Raw genomic sequence first — 21104 nt, 5'->3', positions numbered from 1 at the left:
GTTGAGTTTATTCAAAGGCAAAATATGGTCTTGATAAAATAAGTTGAAATCTGAATGTCAAAAAGCAAACTTAGCATCTTAAGCAATGCAGATGAAAAACAGACTGTTGTGTGGTATAGCTATTTCTGTTTAAGAATGAAGTATAAGTGTTTCTTAACTAATATTTCGTTGTCATACAATTTTCTCTTGAAGGTATATGACCTTCAGTCTCCTGCAGAGTCCCTGAATAGCTTCCCTGGCTGCACACTGACGGATGGGAGCTGTGAGACCATGGGGTCTTCTTCCTGTGGTACTCACGGGAGGTGTCTCGGAGACTGGGGCTCATTTGCTTGTCATTGTTTGCCGGGTTACTATGGCTATCGATGTGATAAAGGTGAACTTTGTTTTTCCGTTACATTACTGATGGGCTGGTAAATTTTACAATACAGAAAACTTAAAACGTTTGCAGGTAGTGATTGCTGAGGTTTCTGATGTTTACGTTGCGTAAAGCCATGTTTCAGTGTAGTTGCCTGTGATTTTTAAAAATTTCTTTTCTAATTCCCTTTGAGAAATTACTTTCTCAGTATCAGATAATTTCTTTAGTCCTGAGGGTGTTTGTGCAATAACTGTATAATGGAGAATGCATGACAAGAGCATTGTGAACAAAATTATTTGTTCTCATCACAATTTTTTGAATTTGCATCTGTTGACACTTTCAGAAATATCTAATAACCTAAAACTTAAATGTGAGTATGCCAGTACCACTTACTGTGCAGAATTAGAACTACACAACTGGAATTAGAAATTACTGCTCTGTTGGTGTCTGGAAGAGACTCTGTTGGTTTAAGGATCTGTGCTTTCAGTATAGTAGGATCTTTTCCTTAGCCCTCACGGAGCCAAAGTTTGCAGCAAAAAGACAACTATAAAATAGCAGGTTGTAAAAATTGGTTGTGGTACTTAATATTTTGTTTGCAGTCTCTTCTTTTGTCTTGGTCAGAGCTTCTGCTTTCCTGCTGTCATCCTGTGGTTGCATTGTAAGGAGAAGCATTAACAGGATCAAGTCAGGAGGGAGATCACCTCTTTACAGAGGAAGAGGAAGTGGGAGAGTGACTGGGGAAGTTGTGGAAATAGATAACTTGTCTTTTGGGACCTGTTCCTTTGTCTCATGGATCCATGCCGTGCATTGCAATTTTTTTCTTTTACTTTCAACTCTTACTATGAAAATAATGAAAACAATAATATTTCCCTCTCCCTACAAAATAGTTTAAAGGTCTTTATCCTGTCTTTTTAGTTGCCAAAGAATATACATTTGGGCCAGGAAGTTACATTCGCTATCAGCTTCCCGTCAGTGTGCCTGCCCGTAGGACGCTGTTTGAAGCCATGATTAGGACACGGCAGCCTGACAGTGTCATCACAAGCATGTTGTCTCGAAATAAGGATGAACACATCACCCTACAGGTGAGCAAGGCATCCCAGACAGTAATAGCATACAGTTAAATCAATGCCAGTGAATAGTTAGCCCAGAGAAACATTAGCTTAGGAGTTGGAAATAGAACCCAAAACCTTATGCTAAGCACAGAAACTTTGGGATTTGTTTTATGGACACTTACATATCTGATCCTTCACTTAAGATATTGACTGCACAACCATGGTATCCCCTTGGATTTCAAATGAATTAATGGCCAGCTACAGTGAAGTATAGTTTGCTATACAGAATAGGATGAATAGTGTGTCTGCCCTGGTGTCCTGTTCAGCTGTGGCCACGAGTGGCCGATTCTGCATAGTTCAGACCCTGCCAAGGAAGGTGCCTGTGGCAGTTCTAATGATGACACTCTCAAAATGACAACCTGTTCATTTTGTACTTACCACTGAATGAGTCACCTCTTCAGCTGAGTTGGTTTGAGCTGTCAGTGTATAAGTGACACACCAGATTCTCAACCATTCGAAGAGCCCTGTAAATTTGTCCAAGAAAGAAGCAGGGTAAAATTACTCTGAGTTACATACTAGTGTGAGGACACCGCTACCAGTATTTAGGTTGTCTAGTTCAGTAGCACCTGAAGTATCTTTGTATTACACTGTATGTGCAGTGTAAACATACCCTAAATTTAAACAAATGCTTTGCGATTGATGATTACATACAAGTCTTAGTTCAAGTAATGTGACAGTTACAGGTCAATACAAAATGTCAGGTGATGACTTTTCTTTTCTTTCTTACTACTTTGTTAATTATCCACAAGGTTGTTCAGGGATTCTTAGTGGTCTCATATAATCTGGGTGATGGAGACTATTCTGTAAGCCTTCCCTCCTACCACATTGATAATGGTGAATGGCATCATATCACACTGGAGAGAAATGAAAATGAATTTACTCTTCGCCTTTATGAAGGAGGTGGGAAGAGAGAAATTCTGAAAGCAGCAGGAGTGTACAAAGAGATTGTGATTGACCCCAGCAGCTTGGTCCTTGGAAATACCTACCCATTCAATCAAAACAAGAGTTTTCGAGGTGAGGAATTCTTGATCTCACTGTTCAGAATATAGACCTGTAAAAATGAAGGCTTATTGGTACTACACGGGCATATTGCGAGAAGCTTTCTTATTTTTGTAGAGCTCAAAGTAAACAGATTTCTTGCATGACACTTTGCAAAAGGGACAAATACACTGTTCTGACTAGGAAAAATGTACAGCAGGGAATTATGTGCAAATACTGTTAGCTACTGGGCTTGGAACAAAGGTGGTAGCCTCTTCGCACAACTGTATGTAGAGTATTTGTAACTGGAGATCCACAGGCTTCTCCCAGGTGGACTGTGGGTGGCTCATTGCATTAGATACACAGAACGGGTTCATTGCATGGTTCTATCCAGTCCATTTGGCAGCTGTCCTTCCCTACCAAATACAACTGTCCCTATGCTGAAAGGAGTATTACCATTTTATACAGGCATTGCATAGCACACAACAAACTCTGGTTTATTACCTTTATGCACTACCTTTGTATTATTGGATTTTACAGTCACTCAGTTGAAGCATTAATTAAAATTAGAAATCGTTTATCGAGTTAGAGCTCACAGTTCAAATTTTTAGCAACTGAGTGGATGAAGTCGTGATGTCTGTTAAGAAAACAAATCAGTTTTCAGCCTGGAAATTTAATAGTTGCACAAAGGAGAAATATAGAGAAGGGTAAGGTTAAGATATCCATAACAGCTTTTTACTTTGTCCTCAGCTGGCAGCTCACCCTTCACCTAAAATCACAGTATAAGTAATGCGCAGTTGCGCAGCACATCTTTTGTATTGACAAGGAAGACACACACCGTTACTTGGTTAAATGCGCCTGGTATCTGTCTATCACCTCTCTCTCCCATGCCTTTCGCCTCTTTAACCAGATTCTAGTAAATCCATTTGAAACAAGGTGGTAATGTTTTCACCAGATAAAAGTATTTCAGTGAGTAACAAAAAAGTGCGAGGAGAAAACATATAAAATGTATATGCATTAAATAGGATAACAACTTACAACGTAAGTATATCACAAATTATTTAGAAAAAGATTGTTTTCTATTGTTTCCAAGTATACAAGTATTCCAATAACTAAAGATTATGCTGAGAACTAGGGACCATATTTTGAATTTTTATTTATGGGAGTAATAGTATTTGTTTTTAAGTAAATAGATTAAAGAAGTTAAATGGTTACATGAAGATCATTTTAATTAGGACAGTTAATGTTGCTGAAACTAAGGGCTTTGAAGTTATAAAATGTACTTAGTTCTTCAAGGTATATGCTTTTATGCTGAGGCATCTCATGTGTACAAAATTAATGCCACACTTCTTCAGTACAAAATTTCTATCAGTGACCCAAGGGTGTTTCACCGTTATTTGTCGTTTGCTCTTCTATAAAGTTAAGTTGTAAACTACCATTAAAAATCAACTAATCACAATTTATACTGGTACACATTGGAGAATATAACAGATTTTCCACATATAACAGGTTTTCCACAATATTTGGACTTTTCGGTTGAAAACATAGTGAAGGGGTACATGTTCCACTGTCTTGAACACAAGCAGATAAGGGCCTGCAGCAGCACTTGGTTCTTGTGGAAAACACTGGGAATCTGGATCAAAAGTTCAACAAATTCAGTCAAAAAATGGAGAGCAATGCTATGAAAGTTTAGGTAAATTCAGTCCTAGATTTAAACTTTGGTAGCCTGGGTCCTTTGTTAAACATAAACTGCCAAATCTTACAGCTGCTTCAAGTCATTCTTGCTGAATGGCTTTTAAAACAGTCTCTTTGTGTCTTGCCTCAGGATGTATGAAGGATGTCAGATTTAATAACTACAGGATCCCTCTGGATACTCACGTGAAGGAGCTGGTGTCAGTATTAAGTGCCCAAGGCGTCAAAGAAGGCTGTTCTTCAGAGGCTTGTAGGAATAACCCTTGTAACCAGGAATTCATTTGTATTGATTTGTGGATGATGCATGAATGCAGGTAATTGGTGGAAATAGAAGCACAAAACCCTCCAGATTCAGGTGGGAAAGGGTGGATGCTGAAGAAGTGTGCAACTTGAAGGCTGCTACTGGCAATCTCATCAAATCAGTTGAACCACAGTGAAACACTAAGCTAGATGCCTGCATAGGCATCAGGTTACTCAGAGACCTCTGTCCTTTTAGGTACTATCCTTAGCTGATGTAAATCAGCGTATCTCCATTGATTCTGTAACGATTTCGGCTGCCTGTCTTAATTGAAAATGCTTAAAGAATAGCAGCAAATCCAGAATGTTTGTAAACCCTGAAAACCAGGAGGAGAGGGTATGCTAGCTGGAGTGGAGCAGAATGCTAGCATGGCTAGCTGTCTTGTGAAGCTCATCCTGTGCAATGTAGATGTGCTTTTTTTTGTTAGCGTCTGACTTCTACACTGTCTTAAGCTGTGACCTCTGTTCCCTTACAGGCCACTCGAGTTGCATTAGAAGCACTGCATCATTAAGCTCAGAGTTCTTATGTGTGGCTGGGGCTGAGGTTAGGACAACACTAATTCAAGTTAGTTGTGCTGTGAAAACATATACTTCAAGCATTACTGACTGCCACTGTCCACACAAACAGAGTTTTCTAGGGATGCATTTTTTTCTGGAAATTCACTGAGATGGAAACACAAAGAACGTAGCATAGCTTCTCCTGCCTGGACAGAGCTGCAGACCCTAATCTGGCTATCACATGGGTAATCTTGCAGAAGCCTGTGGAACTACCTGAGTTCTGGAAGCCCCAGATGTAAGGGTTTAAAGTTGTGGAGCTCATTGTTGTATGACTGCTTTAGAAAAGACTACAATCCTGTAATTATTCTTAGTAACTTACTTTTAGTAGCTACTTCAGAAACTGTATATAGAGTGTCATCAAAGATTGTTTTAAAGTCTTAAATGCTGTCTTTCGTGCTTACTTTTCTCAAAGTTTAATGGTTTCATTTTGCCTTCGTCTTTTCAGTTGCCCTCCGGGACACATGATCATGGAGAATGCCACTGGTAGACAGTGTGTCTACACTGCATGCGCTAAAAGGCCCTGTAACTATGGTACCTGCATCTCGCAGTCACCAACCAAGTTCCAATGTCACTGCCCTGATGGCTATACTGGACGTAACTGTGAAATCACACTGGCGATCTTTCACAAGGATACAGGCCTGAGCTTTAGTTCCATGTTTGCCATCTGCATTTGCTTTTTGGCGCTGTTAGGTAGTTACGGCAACTACATCTTGTATTACCTTTGGTGAACTCACTTATCCATCTTGTCCTGAATAGTCGTCATCTCATCCTCCTGCTGAAAAACTCAGTTTCCTAATGGAGACTTGACTCTGCCTTCATTTCTTTGCCATGGTCTCAGCTCCATCAGTAACTTATTTTTCATCCTCCTGTGCATATATTGCTAAGTGAATCAACATTTGTGAGCGATGGAAAGTCTTCGCAGTTTTATTTTCTGCACATTTTCACTTCATTGCTAAGGAACTGTTCAGATGCGTAATTGGAAGCAAATTCAATTGAACCGCAAGAGTGGAGACTGCTACCAGATAAGCATTGTTTAAAACACTGCTGAGCATGAAACAGATTTTTTAGTCTAGGAGAAATACACTGTCTGATAGGAACACACTTGGTCAGACAGGAGCAGTCTCTTGCGTCTTACCAGTTGTGTCACAACTCCTCACCGCTGCTTTTGGCTTCCTCAGCCATTTTCAGGCTTAGGCATTGGGTCTTGAAAAGAAGAGGAAAGACAAAGAAGGATCTCACTAGTGAGGAAGGATCACATCTTTGAGTCCTTCTTGTTTATTCACATTTCATGAAAGTTTGTCTGAGTAAGGACATAGGATTTTCCTCATGGCTTGCAGTGTTAAGTTTCATTCAGAAGTTGTAGTAAGAGTATGAAAATGTATTATGGACTGTTTTGCATCCATCTCTAGCTACCTGAAATACCATCACTCTCCCCAGCTCTGCCAGATACTATGTTTGCCATGCAAATATGAACAGCAAATACTGTGGGAAGCTAACTGGTTTCACAGCTTTTGGAATCCCAGTTAGTGGAAGTTGATAAGAGATCATTAGGTTAAAGGAGGGGGTTTTGCTGTGTCAGAGCAGTTTTATTGTGAGCTGACTTTGTGTTGCTACCTGTGCTTGACTGAACTGGACTGAAAAAACAACAGGATCTTTTACTTACTAATCCTGCTAATCTTTCAGGTCTAAATTATGAGTTAGAAACAGTTGTTTTTAACCAAGTGGTGTGCATTGCTGTGAGAATTTTCATAGATGTGGTTAACAATGGTAGTATCACTGTAACTTTTGTTAGGAGAATTTCTAATAAAATTCCTTGTTCTCAAGATTTCAGATGCCCTTTCTCTTACACAGCTTCCAGAAAGCGATAATGCACTTAAAAGTGATTAATTAATGCAATTTTGATTATAAATTTATAATTTTCCAATAAATTAGAAACACTGCTTTTCTGACATCTGATTACATCTTTTAAATTCAGATACGGAACCATTTTGCAAGTAAATCAATACCAGGGCAGCTTCACATTGGTTTGATATCACACGAACCTTCCCCACCCTTCCCTGCCAGGAGGAGACTTCAGCTCATTTTGTTCAGTTAAAGACACAGTGATACTTTGGAGCTTGCAACTGCTCTAACACTAACACTATGCATCAAAGAAACAATAAACTTCATAGAATGCTTTTAATGACAGCACTGTTTAATGACAGAAAATCAGGCAGGAGCTTACACTGTTGGTATCTGTATGGAAGAGATACTATCTTTGGGGGGGCTCTGGTTTACACTCTTGTTACGCTCTTGGAACATGGGCTATATTCATGTTAAGTATTGGCTTTTTATTAGCAGTCAGAGTAAAAGAACAGGGAGATGTAGAACGTCTAAAAGACTTCTTTTTTCAAAAGAGTATCTCAAAATCAGCTCAGCTAAAAAAATGCCTTTGCCAAGAAGTTACCATGTGTGAAAATCTGTGTGGCACATTGCTGTAAATTTGGGGGATGGGGGGAGGAAAGGTAAACATACATCTGGAACACATTGATTCAGCTTGAAGGGTATAGCCACACAGCACAGGGCATAGACCTCTGCGTACACCAGTTTCAGTCCCAAGGTCATCTAGATGCAGCTCCACAGAACTGCACTCTGCCCTGTAGATATTCGGTAAGAGATCCTAGTCTCTAATTCACTACGGTGTTAGTTTATGGTATCCAATAGTTTGAGGTCTTACTATGAGCTTTTCTCAATTTTTATAGTTTTATAGAGGTACACGTTTCTATTTAAATAATGTTCAGTATCTGATGTTGAAGCTTTACAACTGTCAGTGTGTAAGATGCACCTAAGCATTTAAGAAGAATGTTTAAATTCATGGATGCTAAGGCAAAATATGCCTGATCTTTTTTCTGGTAAAAATGTGTAAGTCGTTTCCTTTTTTGTCCCTTGTGGTCTTGTGCTTCACTTCTGTGTCATAGTATCTGTTACCATCAACACACTGTTACTTAAGTGCTACCCCTTGTATACATTTTCTCTTACAAAGCTTAACTCAATCCATTAAATAGATAGGTTTCTGAACAGCACTTGGGTCATTCAGTTCTTCAGTTAGTTACGCTTTTAACAGCTTCAGAGTTACACTTTAAGGGGTATTTTAAAATGCTCTTTAAAGGCCTTTTCTTCTGTCTTTGACGTTCACTTGTAACTACGTTGAAGAGTGAAATCAAACATTTGCTGAGAAACAAAACTACAGCCTTGCTGGCTCTGACTGCAAACCAGTGCTGCAGTACTCATACAGAACGGCTGCTGCCTAAGCCATCCTGCAGCACTTCTGCATATAAATGTTTTATTTGTTTCTGAATGATGTTCTGTTTTGCTCCTGTGTGTTTACACAGCTCTGTTCAGTGCTGTATTCTTGTGGGCTTGCTGGAAGAGTCACAAAGGTCTGAGCGGAGGAGTTTACCACGTATCTGCGCATCATGAGGATTTGGAGGACATCAGAGAAAATATCCTCAACTACAATGAAGAAGGGGGTGGGGAACGAGACCAAGTAAGGATCATTGTGTTACATTCAATTAAGAGGGGACCGGTGGTTCACCATGCTAATGAAAAGTTACTTTATGCTATTCTTTTATAACTGAGGACCTTAGCCTTTGTTCTGCTGATTCATTACTGCAATTGGTAGATGAATTATTTGCGAGGTTATGTACACAAGGGTGCATGTTTCTTAAGAGGAGATAAGTGCCTATCAATTTTTAATTTGTCTTAAAGCAAGTGATCCTATGTGCATATTTAAAAATGCTTGTAGAGTGAGTTTGGCAGTAATGAATGTAACAGCTGATGATTTTGGTTTCATGGCTCAAGAGCTGCTGAGGTTCTCAGTGGTAATTACTGCTGGAGTGCTGAGGGCTTGCAAGAGCCTGATGTGAACAGTTTGTTATGGGCAGTCTCTTTCTGGAGACTGTTCATAACAGCAGTTATTCAGACTTGACTTGTTAAGAAAGCGAGGTACTACATTTGTTCCTCTTAAGCCCTAAAGCACATGGTGGTTGTGGAAGAACCTTTCTGCATTTTCCTGTTTTGGAGAGAAATAAGCTAGTGAACACAAGCTGTGTTTATACTTACAGTAGACCAGATTATACCCAAACCAGATAATATTAACATTTCTGCTCACTGTTTTAAGGATTTCTACATGTCAGTTTAAGCCAGAACTTTGAAAGAAAACTGCAGATACTATAGATGAGTAATGACCCACAGATGCTTAAAAAAGGTAGGGAGCTTCATCGCCACCTTTGAAATGGTTCATTTTGTGGATTCAAAAGGTGGTGTGACTCTGCACAGGTAATGATAGTCAGGGCACTAGTGTGATGGATGCAAAAAAGCCAGTGATTTAAAAATAAAAAAAAGTGCCCTGTCCCAAAATTCCAAAGATCTTCAAGAATTTTTAGTTATGAAAATATAGAGTGTTTTACAAGGTCACCTGAGAAAATATTCTTACTTGTAGAGTATCCTTAATTTCTTGATGAATTAGTGTGAACATAATAAATAAAGGGACATTTTCCATGTGATCAACATAGACAGCTATATGCAAAAATCCTGTTTTCCTTAATAAGATTAACTTCCTCTGCAGTACTTCGCAATTTTACACCCAGAAGGTCTATAGATTGAGGAAATCCACAGTTACCATGTGACATGTTTAATTACTTTTGGAGACTTCTTAAAATACACTCCTTATTTTAAGTCGTGGAAGCAAATGAGTGACTTGATGATCTTCATCTGAGGCTATTACTCTGTCTTGAAGAAATGCTGCTTGGAGTGAAGCCTCTACAGGTTCTGTATACTGTTCCTAAATTATTCAGATTTTACAGTTAGTGGGATTACAGCTAAAACTTTCCAGTATTCTTTTTAATACATAATTGTTTGTCTAGATTTAAAAAAAACAAACCACCCAGAATTAGAATACCTTAATTGTATTCTAATGTTACCTTAACAAAAGGATCACGAGGGCACTTGGATAAGAGAGTTTTGTCTTTGTCATGTTAGTGGGGGGTAGGACTATGGAGACAAGAGGCTGCCTTATTAAGGAGTTTCTGCACCTGAAATAAATACAACTGTCCCTCAGAGAAATGAGGAGTTCATAAAAATTGTAGTAGATCAGTGCACTGATAAGTATATACTCACACAACTAAACACCAGATGTTGTTAAAAGCCAGCTTTGAAGCTGGAGGCAAGGATTGACTTGGGTTAGTAGACTGCCAGCTAAGAACGGTATAGATTCAGAAGAAATGTTAATGAACTAATAGCAGCAAAGTATGATTTTAATACCACCCGGTTAACTGAAGGGGGATGATCTTTACATCTGTATTTGGACAAACTCCCATTTAAGTTTCGTACAACTACAAGTTGCCATGTTTTATTGATTATACTGCTAGCCACGCTATTACAAAATGCTCATAGTGGGATCATACTGTAGCTTACGCTTACTTAGCACATGTGGAAGATAGGCATCTGCGCTGTAGGCCTCGCATTGTTCATCACTAACAGTATTTAGTCTCTGGATGAATGGAAATAAGCAGCCATTCTATGTTACAGCCCTGTCCCAAACCCTAGTCTTGCCACTTACTGGCTTCTTGATTGCAGGTGGGGTTTGTTTTTTTTTTTTTTTTTGAAGCAGTTCCTGATTGAAATTCAGCAACGGCTCACCAAGATTACCTAGGATAATCTCTTATAAAATGGTTATGTGCAATTCAGCATGTGAGAGAATAAATGTAATCTTTTGGACTGTGTGGATTTGACAGCTCCGTCATTGATGGCTACTATTCAGGTGAATAGCATGAGCCATACAAATAATTACCTGTTTGCTCTAATGAATTCCGTCTCATACAGCCTGTCAACATTCTTCTTTTGTCTGTAAATAAGTCCAGAGACACAACCTTTGGATTGTAGTAAGGTGAAGGATGCTGTAAGACAATACTTCTTTTCTTTCTTTCTGCTGGCATAAAGGTTCTCGTCGGTTGATGCAGTTAACATGTACGGTACTGGTAGCTTTAGTGCCAGAAGTTGCACTTCAGGAACTGCGGCACAATTATCAGACAACATGAACTGCTGCTTCATTAGAAGGGAAACTTTTTTTTTTGTAATAGGTAGTTACTTGGCCTTACAGTCATGCCACTTCCATATAATGTAACTAGCAATTATTCCACAGATTGATAAAATTTTAACAGAAATCACAGTAGATGTTTGAACTACTAATGCAGAAAGATTGCTTTTAACATGCTATTAGTGACTATCCTTTCTCACCTTTGTTGCCAGACTCGGTATCAGTGTTTAATGATGAAAAAATATTCAGATCTGAATTTCAGAACAAAAATTGGGGCATTTCTGTCATCTTTATTTAGCTTCAAATATGAAATTAGACTTGATTTTGAACCTAACTGTAGCAGTGCAGGCTGCACAGGTGTTCCTCGTGCATTCTCATCTCCTTGGTGGGTTTTGGCTTTCTTAGGCACGTTGTAGGTGGCAGAGTTGGTTGAACAAGCCAATCTCTCACGTGTTCGCACCAAACGGACTGCCTCGGGATTGTTCCTATTTTATTTCCACTAGAACATGGAATTTTGGGACCTATAGAGAATATTAATTTAACGTGAACGGTTTCTCACTCCAGGATGCATATAACATGGCAGAACTGCAGGTGTCTGTTCAAACCAGCCCAGCCTATTCCCTCCACAAGAAGAAAGAAAACCCAACAAAACTGAACAGTTTCTTTAGTGATGCATCCCCAAGCATGCAGGAGCAGACCAAACCATCAGCGACTACAGAAGCCTCTTTTACTAGGGGGGACTTTGGTCAGTACTGGTCAGATGTCGTCCGAGATGCTGACCATCATCCCCGGGCTGTGCCCCAAGACTCACTGCAGGTGTTCTGCACCGAAGGAGAAGGCTCGGTCGCTAGCAGTCTGAGTACCCTGAGCTCCTCTGGACTGGATGAGGGTATAGCGTACGATGACATTAAAGAGTGGGGACCGAAGTTTGAGAAACTGAGTGAACTGTACTCACACACAGATGCAGAAGACCTGTAGATTACCAAGTCCACTATTTTCAAAGTTGTGGAAGCAAGGGTGAAGGACAGTTTTTCATGCTCTTCAGCCCCCTCCCCCACCCTTTTTTCTTCCTGTTCTCAGAGGTGGTCAAATTCCCACTACTGAGCCACAGTTTGCATCTAACTGAAAAATTTAGCAGTAGGAGCTAATCTTGGGACATTCTAGACATTTACGTTGGGGGATATAAACCTACTGGAAAGAGTAAGGGAGAACTTGGAGTACTTATTCACACAGAGTGTTTAAGAAATAAATAGATTTTTTTTGTCACTAAGGTAATAAAGGACTCTGAGAGATCCTATTAGCTTATGTACATAAGCTAAGATGGTGCTCAAAGCATGAAGAAAGCATGCTGTGTGTACTGTTTTCAGTAGGAGCTTTAGCAGTTATTTGAAGAAAAAAAAGCACATTGTCTTTTTCTTGTGGAAATAAAGTCTGTGTTGTATTATAGCCATCTCCTTTCCCTGACTGAGGCTCAGTTACAGCACCTGCTCCCTGAACACAGTGTAGATGAGGGTCCATGGATCCAGGCAAAGGAATGAAGCAGCATGGATGGTGGTCTTTAACTTTGGTTATAACTTAATGAAATCCCTTTATGCAGTCATATAAATGCAGAAACTGAATTTAGGCACAACATGTCAAATCAGCTGCTTGCAACTAAATACTTTCCATAATTAAAAGGCCAGGTTTTCTAAGATACTAGCCTCAAAGATCACTAGTTAGGAGTTTCAGTAGCAAACACCACAGTTCACCATAATCTTTCATTCCTAATGGGCCACTAAATTGAGCCTAAACTAAGGACCAGCCGGAACTATGTAATTAGCATCTACAAACCGGCCTTTCTTGCTAAACCTCCTTTCATAGAAGCATTGCAAGAATGAGGTTTGAGAGGCTGGAGATTGACTGTTTTAGTAGAAGCGCTGACCAGCTACCATTGTAGCCAAGCAATGCCTTGGCAAGAGCTGACGGGGAATACAGATGCATTTTCGGTGAAGAAAAAACCCAGCATCCCTTGGCTGTTGTCAGAATACCTAGTGTCTTTAGGACGTGAGAAGACTGAAGGTCTTTCTGGGATCCAAAAAAGAACTTCACCTACCACTGGGACTTCTAAAACTGAAATTCTGTGATAAACACAACCCTGCTAAAAGTCTAATAATTCAAAGACGGTAATTTTCCAAAAACCATGGATGACAGCACATAATAATACAGGCCTCCCTCAGATACATTGCAGTAGAAAATCATGATCAACTGGGGACAGAGAAACACAGGGAAAAACTAACAGTAGTTGCAGGGGGGGGAATATTCTGCTCTAAATTATCAGTCCCTTTTTCAGACCATTTAATGTCCAGCTAGTATTCTGGATTTTTTTTTTTAACTTGACAATATTTGGAAGCAAGAAGGCTCCATAAAATTAATTTTTATTTTTATTTTTTATATTGAGACCACTCGTATATACAAATGGAGTAAAGTGCAGCAAGAACACAATCTTGTTTTGTGCTGTTTTTTTAATATATTGTAATATGTAAACTATATATGTATCAGCTGATGATATATGCATATATCATACAGATTCTAAGATAATGTTTCATTAAAACAAAGCATAAAACAATGTATTGTAAAAGACATTTAAAACTGCTTTGCTTACAGTTGCATCAGTAGCTTGTTTTGGGAGGTCTGGCTTTTATTTTTACATGTATAGTAAAAAACCATAAACAAATAGGTCAATGCAGTCTGCAGGCTAGATTAATTTGCACATTTCCCAAATGAGAAATGTTGACACAGTATCTTGTTCTTGCATGCACCTGTGACACACTTTGGAAAATCTCGAGCACACAATCAACTAATGGTTACAGACTGCAGGAAATTTGGCATTTTCATCTGGAGAAGTGAAATGCCATTTTTACCCATGCCCAATAGTTTTGATTCACAGACAGATGGTACCTAGGCTATGAGTTTGTAATTTTACTGATACATTTACCTGTGAGGAAACACAGGCTAAAATATCTTGCAATGTTCACAAGTCAAGTATGTCAGCTTCTGTATTTCATGATCATAGCAGTCACAAACAGGATACGGAAAATGAAGTACATATGTATTATGCACAAAAATCTATTCCTTCCCCAAACAGCAGTAATTTTGTCTGCATACCTTGTGTTCTTTCCGTACCTATGGATATGCTGTAATTTTGGCTGTTTTTTAAATTTAATTTAGCTTGTAAGCTCCTTGGGGCAAGGACCGTATTTGCCTGTGAAGTGTCATGCATATCTAAGGCACTGTATAAATAATAAATCAGCCTTCTGTATATGATGTCTCTTCCTTGCATATATTTAAGGTTGACTAAAGCTTGGACGCTGTTGAATTTGTCTCTCTCAGCTTTGATCAGATACTTCCACAGACATGAGTCGTGTATGCTGTTCTGTCTGAAAAGCTGAGGGAAGCAGCAGTTGCTTCTAATTGATGCGTGGACTCAAGCTCTAGTTCCACACTCAAAAGACATGTTACCATTTCTGTGTTTTCCCCGAGGGCTGTGGCTGGCTGGGGCCACAGACCAGTACTTTTCTCAGATATCCAAGCGCTTTTTTCATGTAGCATGGTCATGGTTTTTGCAACAGACAGACAATTAGTCTACGAAGGAGGAAATAACTTTACATTCAACAGAATTACTCAAGTTGTGTTACCCATAGGCTTATTCCCTCATCTGGGATTTTAGGCGCCGAGAAGCGTATGACATGTAGGATGCGCACTGTGATCCTTATTACAGCTATGGCACTAATTTGTAAACAACCATAAATAATAGTAACAACCACAACCTCAGAGCTGCTTGTGTAATTGCAGTTAGACATACGTTTTACAGAATATACAGTATAAAACAAAAGGTCAGAAAACATTTTAAAACTGCTATAGAAACTTGTGTAGATACAATCTCAGTAATAGGAATTACTCATTTGCAGCTGTTAAAACCTACTTTTCCTCTTTCTAGGCATTACTAATTAGTTCACTCAATTTATCTGTTTTAATTTGCATGCTGCTCTTTTAATTACTGTGCAATTTCTGAAATCGTATCATATCTTCACTTGGTCCACATTTAAACAGACACATACAAGTATTTCAGTACCTCTACAAAAACGCTTATCACAGCATAGCACCGACATTGCTCAAGAACAGGGACAGCTGGCTTGGCAACAGAAAGCTTTGCAATGGGGGGGGGGGAAGAAAAAAAATTGAATAAAAAAAATCATTGGGTCCCTAGGTAGTGGGATTTTCAGTAATCTGGTACTTTTATTAATCTTCTTCCACATTCCTTACAGACTTTAAACATGTAGTAAGAACATTTTATTTAGTATAAAATATTTGTAAAGGTCTGAAATTTAAATAATCATGTGGATATTAGTATTTAATCTGTCTGCCTGTCAACTACATTAATCTTTGTGGGTTTTTTCCCCGTTTTAAAATAACATTCCAAGTACATAACATGTAGCCAAGCCATGTGAAAGCTGATTGTCCTTAGGCCTGACCTACTGGCTAGTACCAGCAGGTTTAGAAGGAAAACCGTGGCTGTAGAAGGAGCAGGATGAGGAGAGTAGAGGAAAGTTGAGCATTTTCTTAATAATAGAAATGATAAAAACCACAGCCATTTCCTGGGGATTTAAATAGCTTGCACCATGCTATTGGCAACGGTTGATGAATGAGGAGGTTTTGAGAAACCCGGTTCTCTGGAACCCAGAATCCCCTCTATACAAGCATACCATGTTATAATAACATTCCATTAATTAAATGAAGCTTATAGCTAAGTCCTGTCTGTACCTAATGAACATTGGTGACAAAACTGCCAAAAACCTCACTTTAAGAGTAGTACTACACATGCAAAGCTGTGACTGCACTCAGGCACCACAAATGAGAAGAAGCCATGCTGGACAGTTATACGTATAGCTCTGCACATCCCGCCTCTCCCTGCCACAAGAACGCCTAGACTTTTAAAAGCTTACCTGTATCAGGACATGCTAATTCGAACAAAGCACTTGATACATGTAATTGTTCTCTCCCAAAGAATGCTAAAGCTTGAGCTACAATGTGGAAACAAGCAGATCTCTATATTGCTCAAAGCAAATTATATTTACTTAAACAGAGTAACTGCCTCAGTCTACTGACCTTGCTAAAGTTACAGTGTATTGGGGGATGGCTGGCAAAAATGATGGCTGATGATACACCTTTAACTTGTAACAGAGACAGGAAGTCCAGGAAGCTGCTGAAACACAAAGATGATTCAAAAAGTCAGGGACATATGCAATGTAACAAGCTTGAGAAAAGTCAAAACTTCCTGCTGAAAAATACTTCGCTTTCCTCCATACGGACTGAAACAAAGCTGATTCCCTAACTGCACCTTTCTCAATCCATCCCAACATAAAACAACCAAAAAAGTGATTTTCAAATTACACAATTTATTTAGTATACAATAGTCATTACATCTCTTTACAACAACATATTATAAAATAACTATGTTAGACCTCACCGGCAGAACAGTGAAACAAGAAATGAAAATATACTTATGGATCTCAAAGGCTTTTCTCCCCTAAAAGCATTCTGGCTACTTGATAACATTTTGTCTCTGTGATCTCAAAAGTCATTCACACCACAATTCCACTGATAATGCGCAGCTTAAAAGTCCTTGCAGACAACAGGTAACGTACACAAGAGGTCACGGTGGTGGTGCCATTCCCATGGCTAGTTAGTGGTAAGACGTCGGTAAATGCATTGCCACGAGGGTTGTTCCTGGAGGTGGATCATACTCAATACAATGAAACAGTTATGCCACAGCAACCATTTGGAAATAAGGTGCATCAGGATGATGTAGTTCAGGGACAGGTAAAGTTATTTAAAAAAAAATTGCACATTTTTAATGTAGTGAATGTAGATCACAGCAAGACACAGAAAGTAGAGAAAATAATTATCAGACAACTAAACACCACCAACCTCCTAAAAGTCTCAGACTCACACCCAACCTCTAGGAACAGGAGACGCAGCCCTGGTTACCACCAGTCCCACAGCCCCATACCTCAGCCAGCACTGACTGCACGCTGCTGCTCCAGCCTTCCCCGGCATGCTTTGCTCTGGTGGGCAAGGCTTTAAATCAGGGACAGAGAAGCAGCTGCTCCCTCTCTCCAAGTGCTTGTTGATGTGTGTATTGCTTTCCTCTGAGCTGGTAAGTGGTTTTGTTCCTTGGCATTTTCTATTCTACTATTTTAAGGAGATTGGTCTTCTGAAGGCTGTACTACACAGTCACTGAAACACATCCTTCCCTTTAGTACTGAATCTTTCTGATACAGGAACTGTTGGAATTGTTTAAAAGTGTCACAAGCTACCTGGGCTTTAAAGACTGTGAACTACAAGAGTTAAGCAATCTCCAAAATACTTTGTATCTAATACTTCAACTTTCCGGTCTGCTACTTTGACGGATGTTTGTGTTGCAAGAAGGAACAAGGTCACTGTGGTGGTTCTGGATTATGACAGCCCTTAGTTTTTATGCTTTCCCAAGACCTATGGTAGCTTGGGGTCCATTTTGTTTGAAAAAAACCCAAAAACCAAACAAAAAATTTGCACTTGGTAGTTTCTACGAAAAGGTTAAACTTCTCCTTTGGCCACGTCAGAGACTGCGTTTTTGAAAAAAGTCTATTTAAAAATAACTACTCTTACAGTCAGGGCTTCTTAGTCTCAGCTGTCACCTACAATTAAATTCTGAAAATGATAGGGTACCACTGGATCTTGGAATCTCTCATTTCAATCAGAGGAAAGTTACTGCACCTTTAAAGAAAGATACAACCACATTTTAAAATAAGACAATACAGCCTAGACATACTTTACCTTACGTGTGCTTGTTTTCAATTACTGTAAGGCACTCACTGAGGAATTCACTGACCCATGCTTTCAGCAAGAACAGGCATGCATCATTACGGGCCTAATTAAAGTTTTAATACTGATTAAAATGTTTTATTATTGTATTATGTTAAACTGCAGCAGTCTCCAACCTCATTAAGGGATACAGGCTAGAAATTACTCAGGAGTTTCAGTTGCTCAGTTTAACAACCTAGCTACTGTCAATGTTTGATTTAAATACAGTCTGATTAAAGCACACTTTCCTTTTGTGCTAGCATGAAAGTGCAGAAAGATGTTGAACATTGTTTAATGAGTATTTACTGAATATAAAATTGTTTGAGCATGTGACATCATCTCTTCAGTAATTTACCTTAGTACAACTAAAAAGGGAAAACATTTAAATCATTTGGAATTAGAACACAGCTCAGTTGTGAAAGCTAATCTCATTACACATCTTGATTAAATTAAATGTGGAGTTTGCTATCAGTAGCACTTTAAGTTTCCCATCATTAGAAATTAATTGCAGTGGTAATTATTATAACTGAGTTATTTGCACAGGCCACAAACACTCTTATATGTGTTCAAATGTTAATTCAACATTGGCCTAGAGGCACTTGATTATTACAATTCTGTTTTTCATAAGAAACAAATGATCCTAGTGGATGTCTAATTAAAGTTGGAGAGTACTGTTAGACTTTCAATCAGACTTAATCTCTAATTTCAATATAAAACCAAAGCAGCGCTAAAACACAGCAAAAGTCATGTGTTACCTACATAGCATTTAGAAAGTCAATACAATTCACAAAGTTCTAGCCGGTAAAAAGACAAAGTGTACAAACAAATCGCAAAATTCTCAGGATTGAGGCCTGTCTTCACTTAATCTTCCAAGGCAATTTAAAATAACTGTAGTCTATTTTTTAGGATAAAGAGCAAGGAAACAATGATTTTGTGCTAAAATATATAGCTTTGTCTCTGAAATAATGTAAAGCAAAGCTCTAGTACCTGAACATATTTTAAATACCTAAGTTTCCTGCTGATTTTAGAGGTGAATTTTTCTTTTGTAAGGTTGGCAGTGTTCAGTTTTGGTATCCTACTCCTGGCATTCACATGGGGAGAAAAAGGATCCCTGTAGTTCAGAAAGCAAATACAGAAAACAGTGTATTTGAGAATCCAAGCTGAGAAATTTGGTTTTTTGTTTGTTCTGAGCATTTTACGAGGATACAAACATGCAACATGTACCAAGCATGCTCCAACCTTTATTCTCATTAGAAATACAAAACACTCCATCATTGAATGCTTAACTTTATAAAACAGTATGTTTCTGTATCACTAAAAATGCTGGACAATGATCGAAGTTTTACTCTTCAAACTTGTTTGCTGATTCTGCACTCGCTGATTCTGCAATCACACTCACAAGCTTGGAAACTCATATCCACATACATTCCCAAAGAATTCAAAAGAGGCACTGAAAGAGCACAAGGATCTGTCAGAGGGTCAAACTGTAAGAGAAAACCTCCTTTTTGTGACTATTTTAAGGATTCACAAAGATAATGCACACTCAGTATAGGAGGAGCACGGTCTGCTTCCATTGAATTTCTATCATTTTATAGTAAAAATCCAAACTACTGAGGAGAAGTTCATAGGCTAGCTCTTCTGCAGTGCTCATGCAGGCTGCTCATTTTGTGTGTCTTTCAATCAGTTAAAACTGGAAAGCAATTATACCCTATTCAGGTATTCAGAAGGTCAGACTTTATAATCAAAATGGTCCCTGCTAGCACTTATTTATGAATCTATGAAAATTTTGGCAACATCAAGAATGTTATCAAAACTAAACTGTCTAAAAAAATACGAATCATGGTAATTAAACAAGAAACCATCAATGTAAAATGTCTTACAAATATAACATGTTTGTAAACTTCTGCATTTTCTAATGTGGGTCCTAGCATTAAAATACTGAACTTGAAGCCATGGTTGGAAATGTTATTTATGCTTAGCAAGTTTGTAAACATGGAATGTTTTGTTTTGGAACACTCTAGTGAAGTGTATGGTATAAGAAGGCAGGTTTTTTTTAATTTCCTCACAGAAGCGAGGATACAACGAAGGTTTCAGATCAGGTTCATTCTCTCCCAAACCATCCATGATCTGTAATGAAATTGAACAGATTTGTGAAATATCTTCAGCCAATTCACAGTTACAGGCAATAACAAGAAACTAAAAACAACCTCAACAATACATTCAGAGGATCACGCTGGCCAGATTTGTTAACAGTGACTGTATGAAACAAGCGGGAGGTTAAAACAGTAAGATTTTAGTATCATTGTCTCTATTATGGATAAAGCTGATTTGTCAGAGGTACGTATCTGCTTTGGGTTATGCAGTCTGCTGTGGTTCCATGTTAACCCCAGAAATGCTTGAAAACTCCCCTGACACAATGGAGTAATACAACTGTCCACTGGTCCTGAGGGAACTGAAGCTATGAAGTGATTTACACTCTGAAAGGGAACACTATTTGTGTACTGCTAACCTGAAGCTCATCAGGAAGTGATTACTTACTTTGCCCAGGCTTAGTTCTTCCTCTGTTTATTATCAAATACCACTAAAAGCAAGCAGTGTTCAATTTGGTGATTTTGAGAACGTCTAAAGGCTCCAACAAATTTTACTTCCCACACTCACGATGAAGTGGAAATAACCCAAGCTACTTCAAGTCATAATTGTATTTCAAAAAGAAGTTAAGCAAAATGTATTTTCTTTATAAATCTTGTATATAATACTTACATGGCCATTAGCTATATCAAGTAAGTCACGTAACCGACAGCCTCTACTGTGTCTTCTTTCGTAACAAATGCTGTCTTCTAGGATCACATAGTCTGTGCCAAAGGATCGCAGTATTCTGTAAACATCTTCAGGAGATCTCTTGGCATAGATCTGATAAATCTATAGAAGAAAACTAAGCTGTAAGACACATTACATTACCACTATTTCTGTGTTTGCTCTTTCATGATTCCTTTATCTTGAACCTGAGAAAGAACTGAGATTGATAATCCATGTGATTTGAATTAAATATTAAAAAAAAGAAAAAAAGCTTTACTTGGTAGCCACTTAAGAGTTTCTGTGTTATGGCTACTATGATGCACAGTAGTACTCCTGCTGCCTACAAAAACACTGGATG

The 21104-nt window shown here is 38.6% G+C and overlaps 2 protein-coding genes across 7 annotated transcripts in view; one reads left to right on the top strand and one right to left on the bottom strand.

The window, feature by feature from the left end:
- Window positions 1–14351, top strand: part of LOC142413966 (neural-cadherin-like) — a 71985-nt gene extending 57634 nt beyond the window's left edge. The window contains exons 27-33 of the mRNA XM_075510741.1: window positions 193–373; window positions 1271–1437; window positions 2217–2481; window positions 4271–4451; window positions 5438–5682; window positions 8364–8518; window positions 11633–14351. Coding sequence (XP_075366856.1) covers window positions 193–373; window positions 1271–1437; window positions 2217–2481; window positions 4271–4451; window positions 5438–5682; window positions 8364–8518; window positions 11633–12046 — 1608 coding nt within the window. The 3' untranslated portion in view covers window positions 12047–14351. The remainder of the gene's footprint in view (window positions 1–192; window positions 374–1270; window positions 1438–2216; window positions 2482–4270; window positions 4452–5437; window positions 5683–8363; window positions 8519–11632) is intronic.
- Window positions 14352–16492: 2141 nt separating this feature from the next.
- DPY19L3 (dpy-19 like C-mannosyltransferase 3) overlaps window positions 16493–21104 on the bottom strand; it is a 42281-nt gene continuing 37669 nt past the window's right edge. For 5 of the 6 annotated variants that reach the window (XM_075510737.1, XM_075510736.1, XM_075510738.1 and 2 more), the window contains 2 exons: window positions 20711–20869; window positions 16493–20077 (listed from right to left, as the gene is read on the bottom strand). In XM_075510737.1, the coding sequence (XP_075366852.1) occupies window positions 19916–20077; window positions 20711–20869 (321 nt within the window). In that variant the 3' untranslated portion in view covers window positions 16493–19915. The remainder of the gene's footprint in view (window positions 20078–20710; window positions 20870–21104) is intronic. The other variant, XR_012776949.1, reaches the window with a different exon arrangement.

The sequence above is a fragment of the Mycteria americana genome, chromosome 8 (assembly GCF_035582795.1).
Source record: "Mycteria americana isolate JAX WOST 10 ecotype Jacksonville Zoo and Gardens chromosome 8, USCA_MyAme_1.0, whole genome shotgun sequence".
In the NCBI taxonomy this organism is placed as follows: Eukaryota; Metazoa; Chordata; class Aves; order Ciconiiformes; family Ciconiidae; genus Mycteria; species Mycteria americana.
The sequence above is the reverse complement of the archived record's forward strand: the minus strand, read 5'-3'. Positions and strand labels throughout refer to the sequence as shown.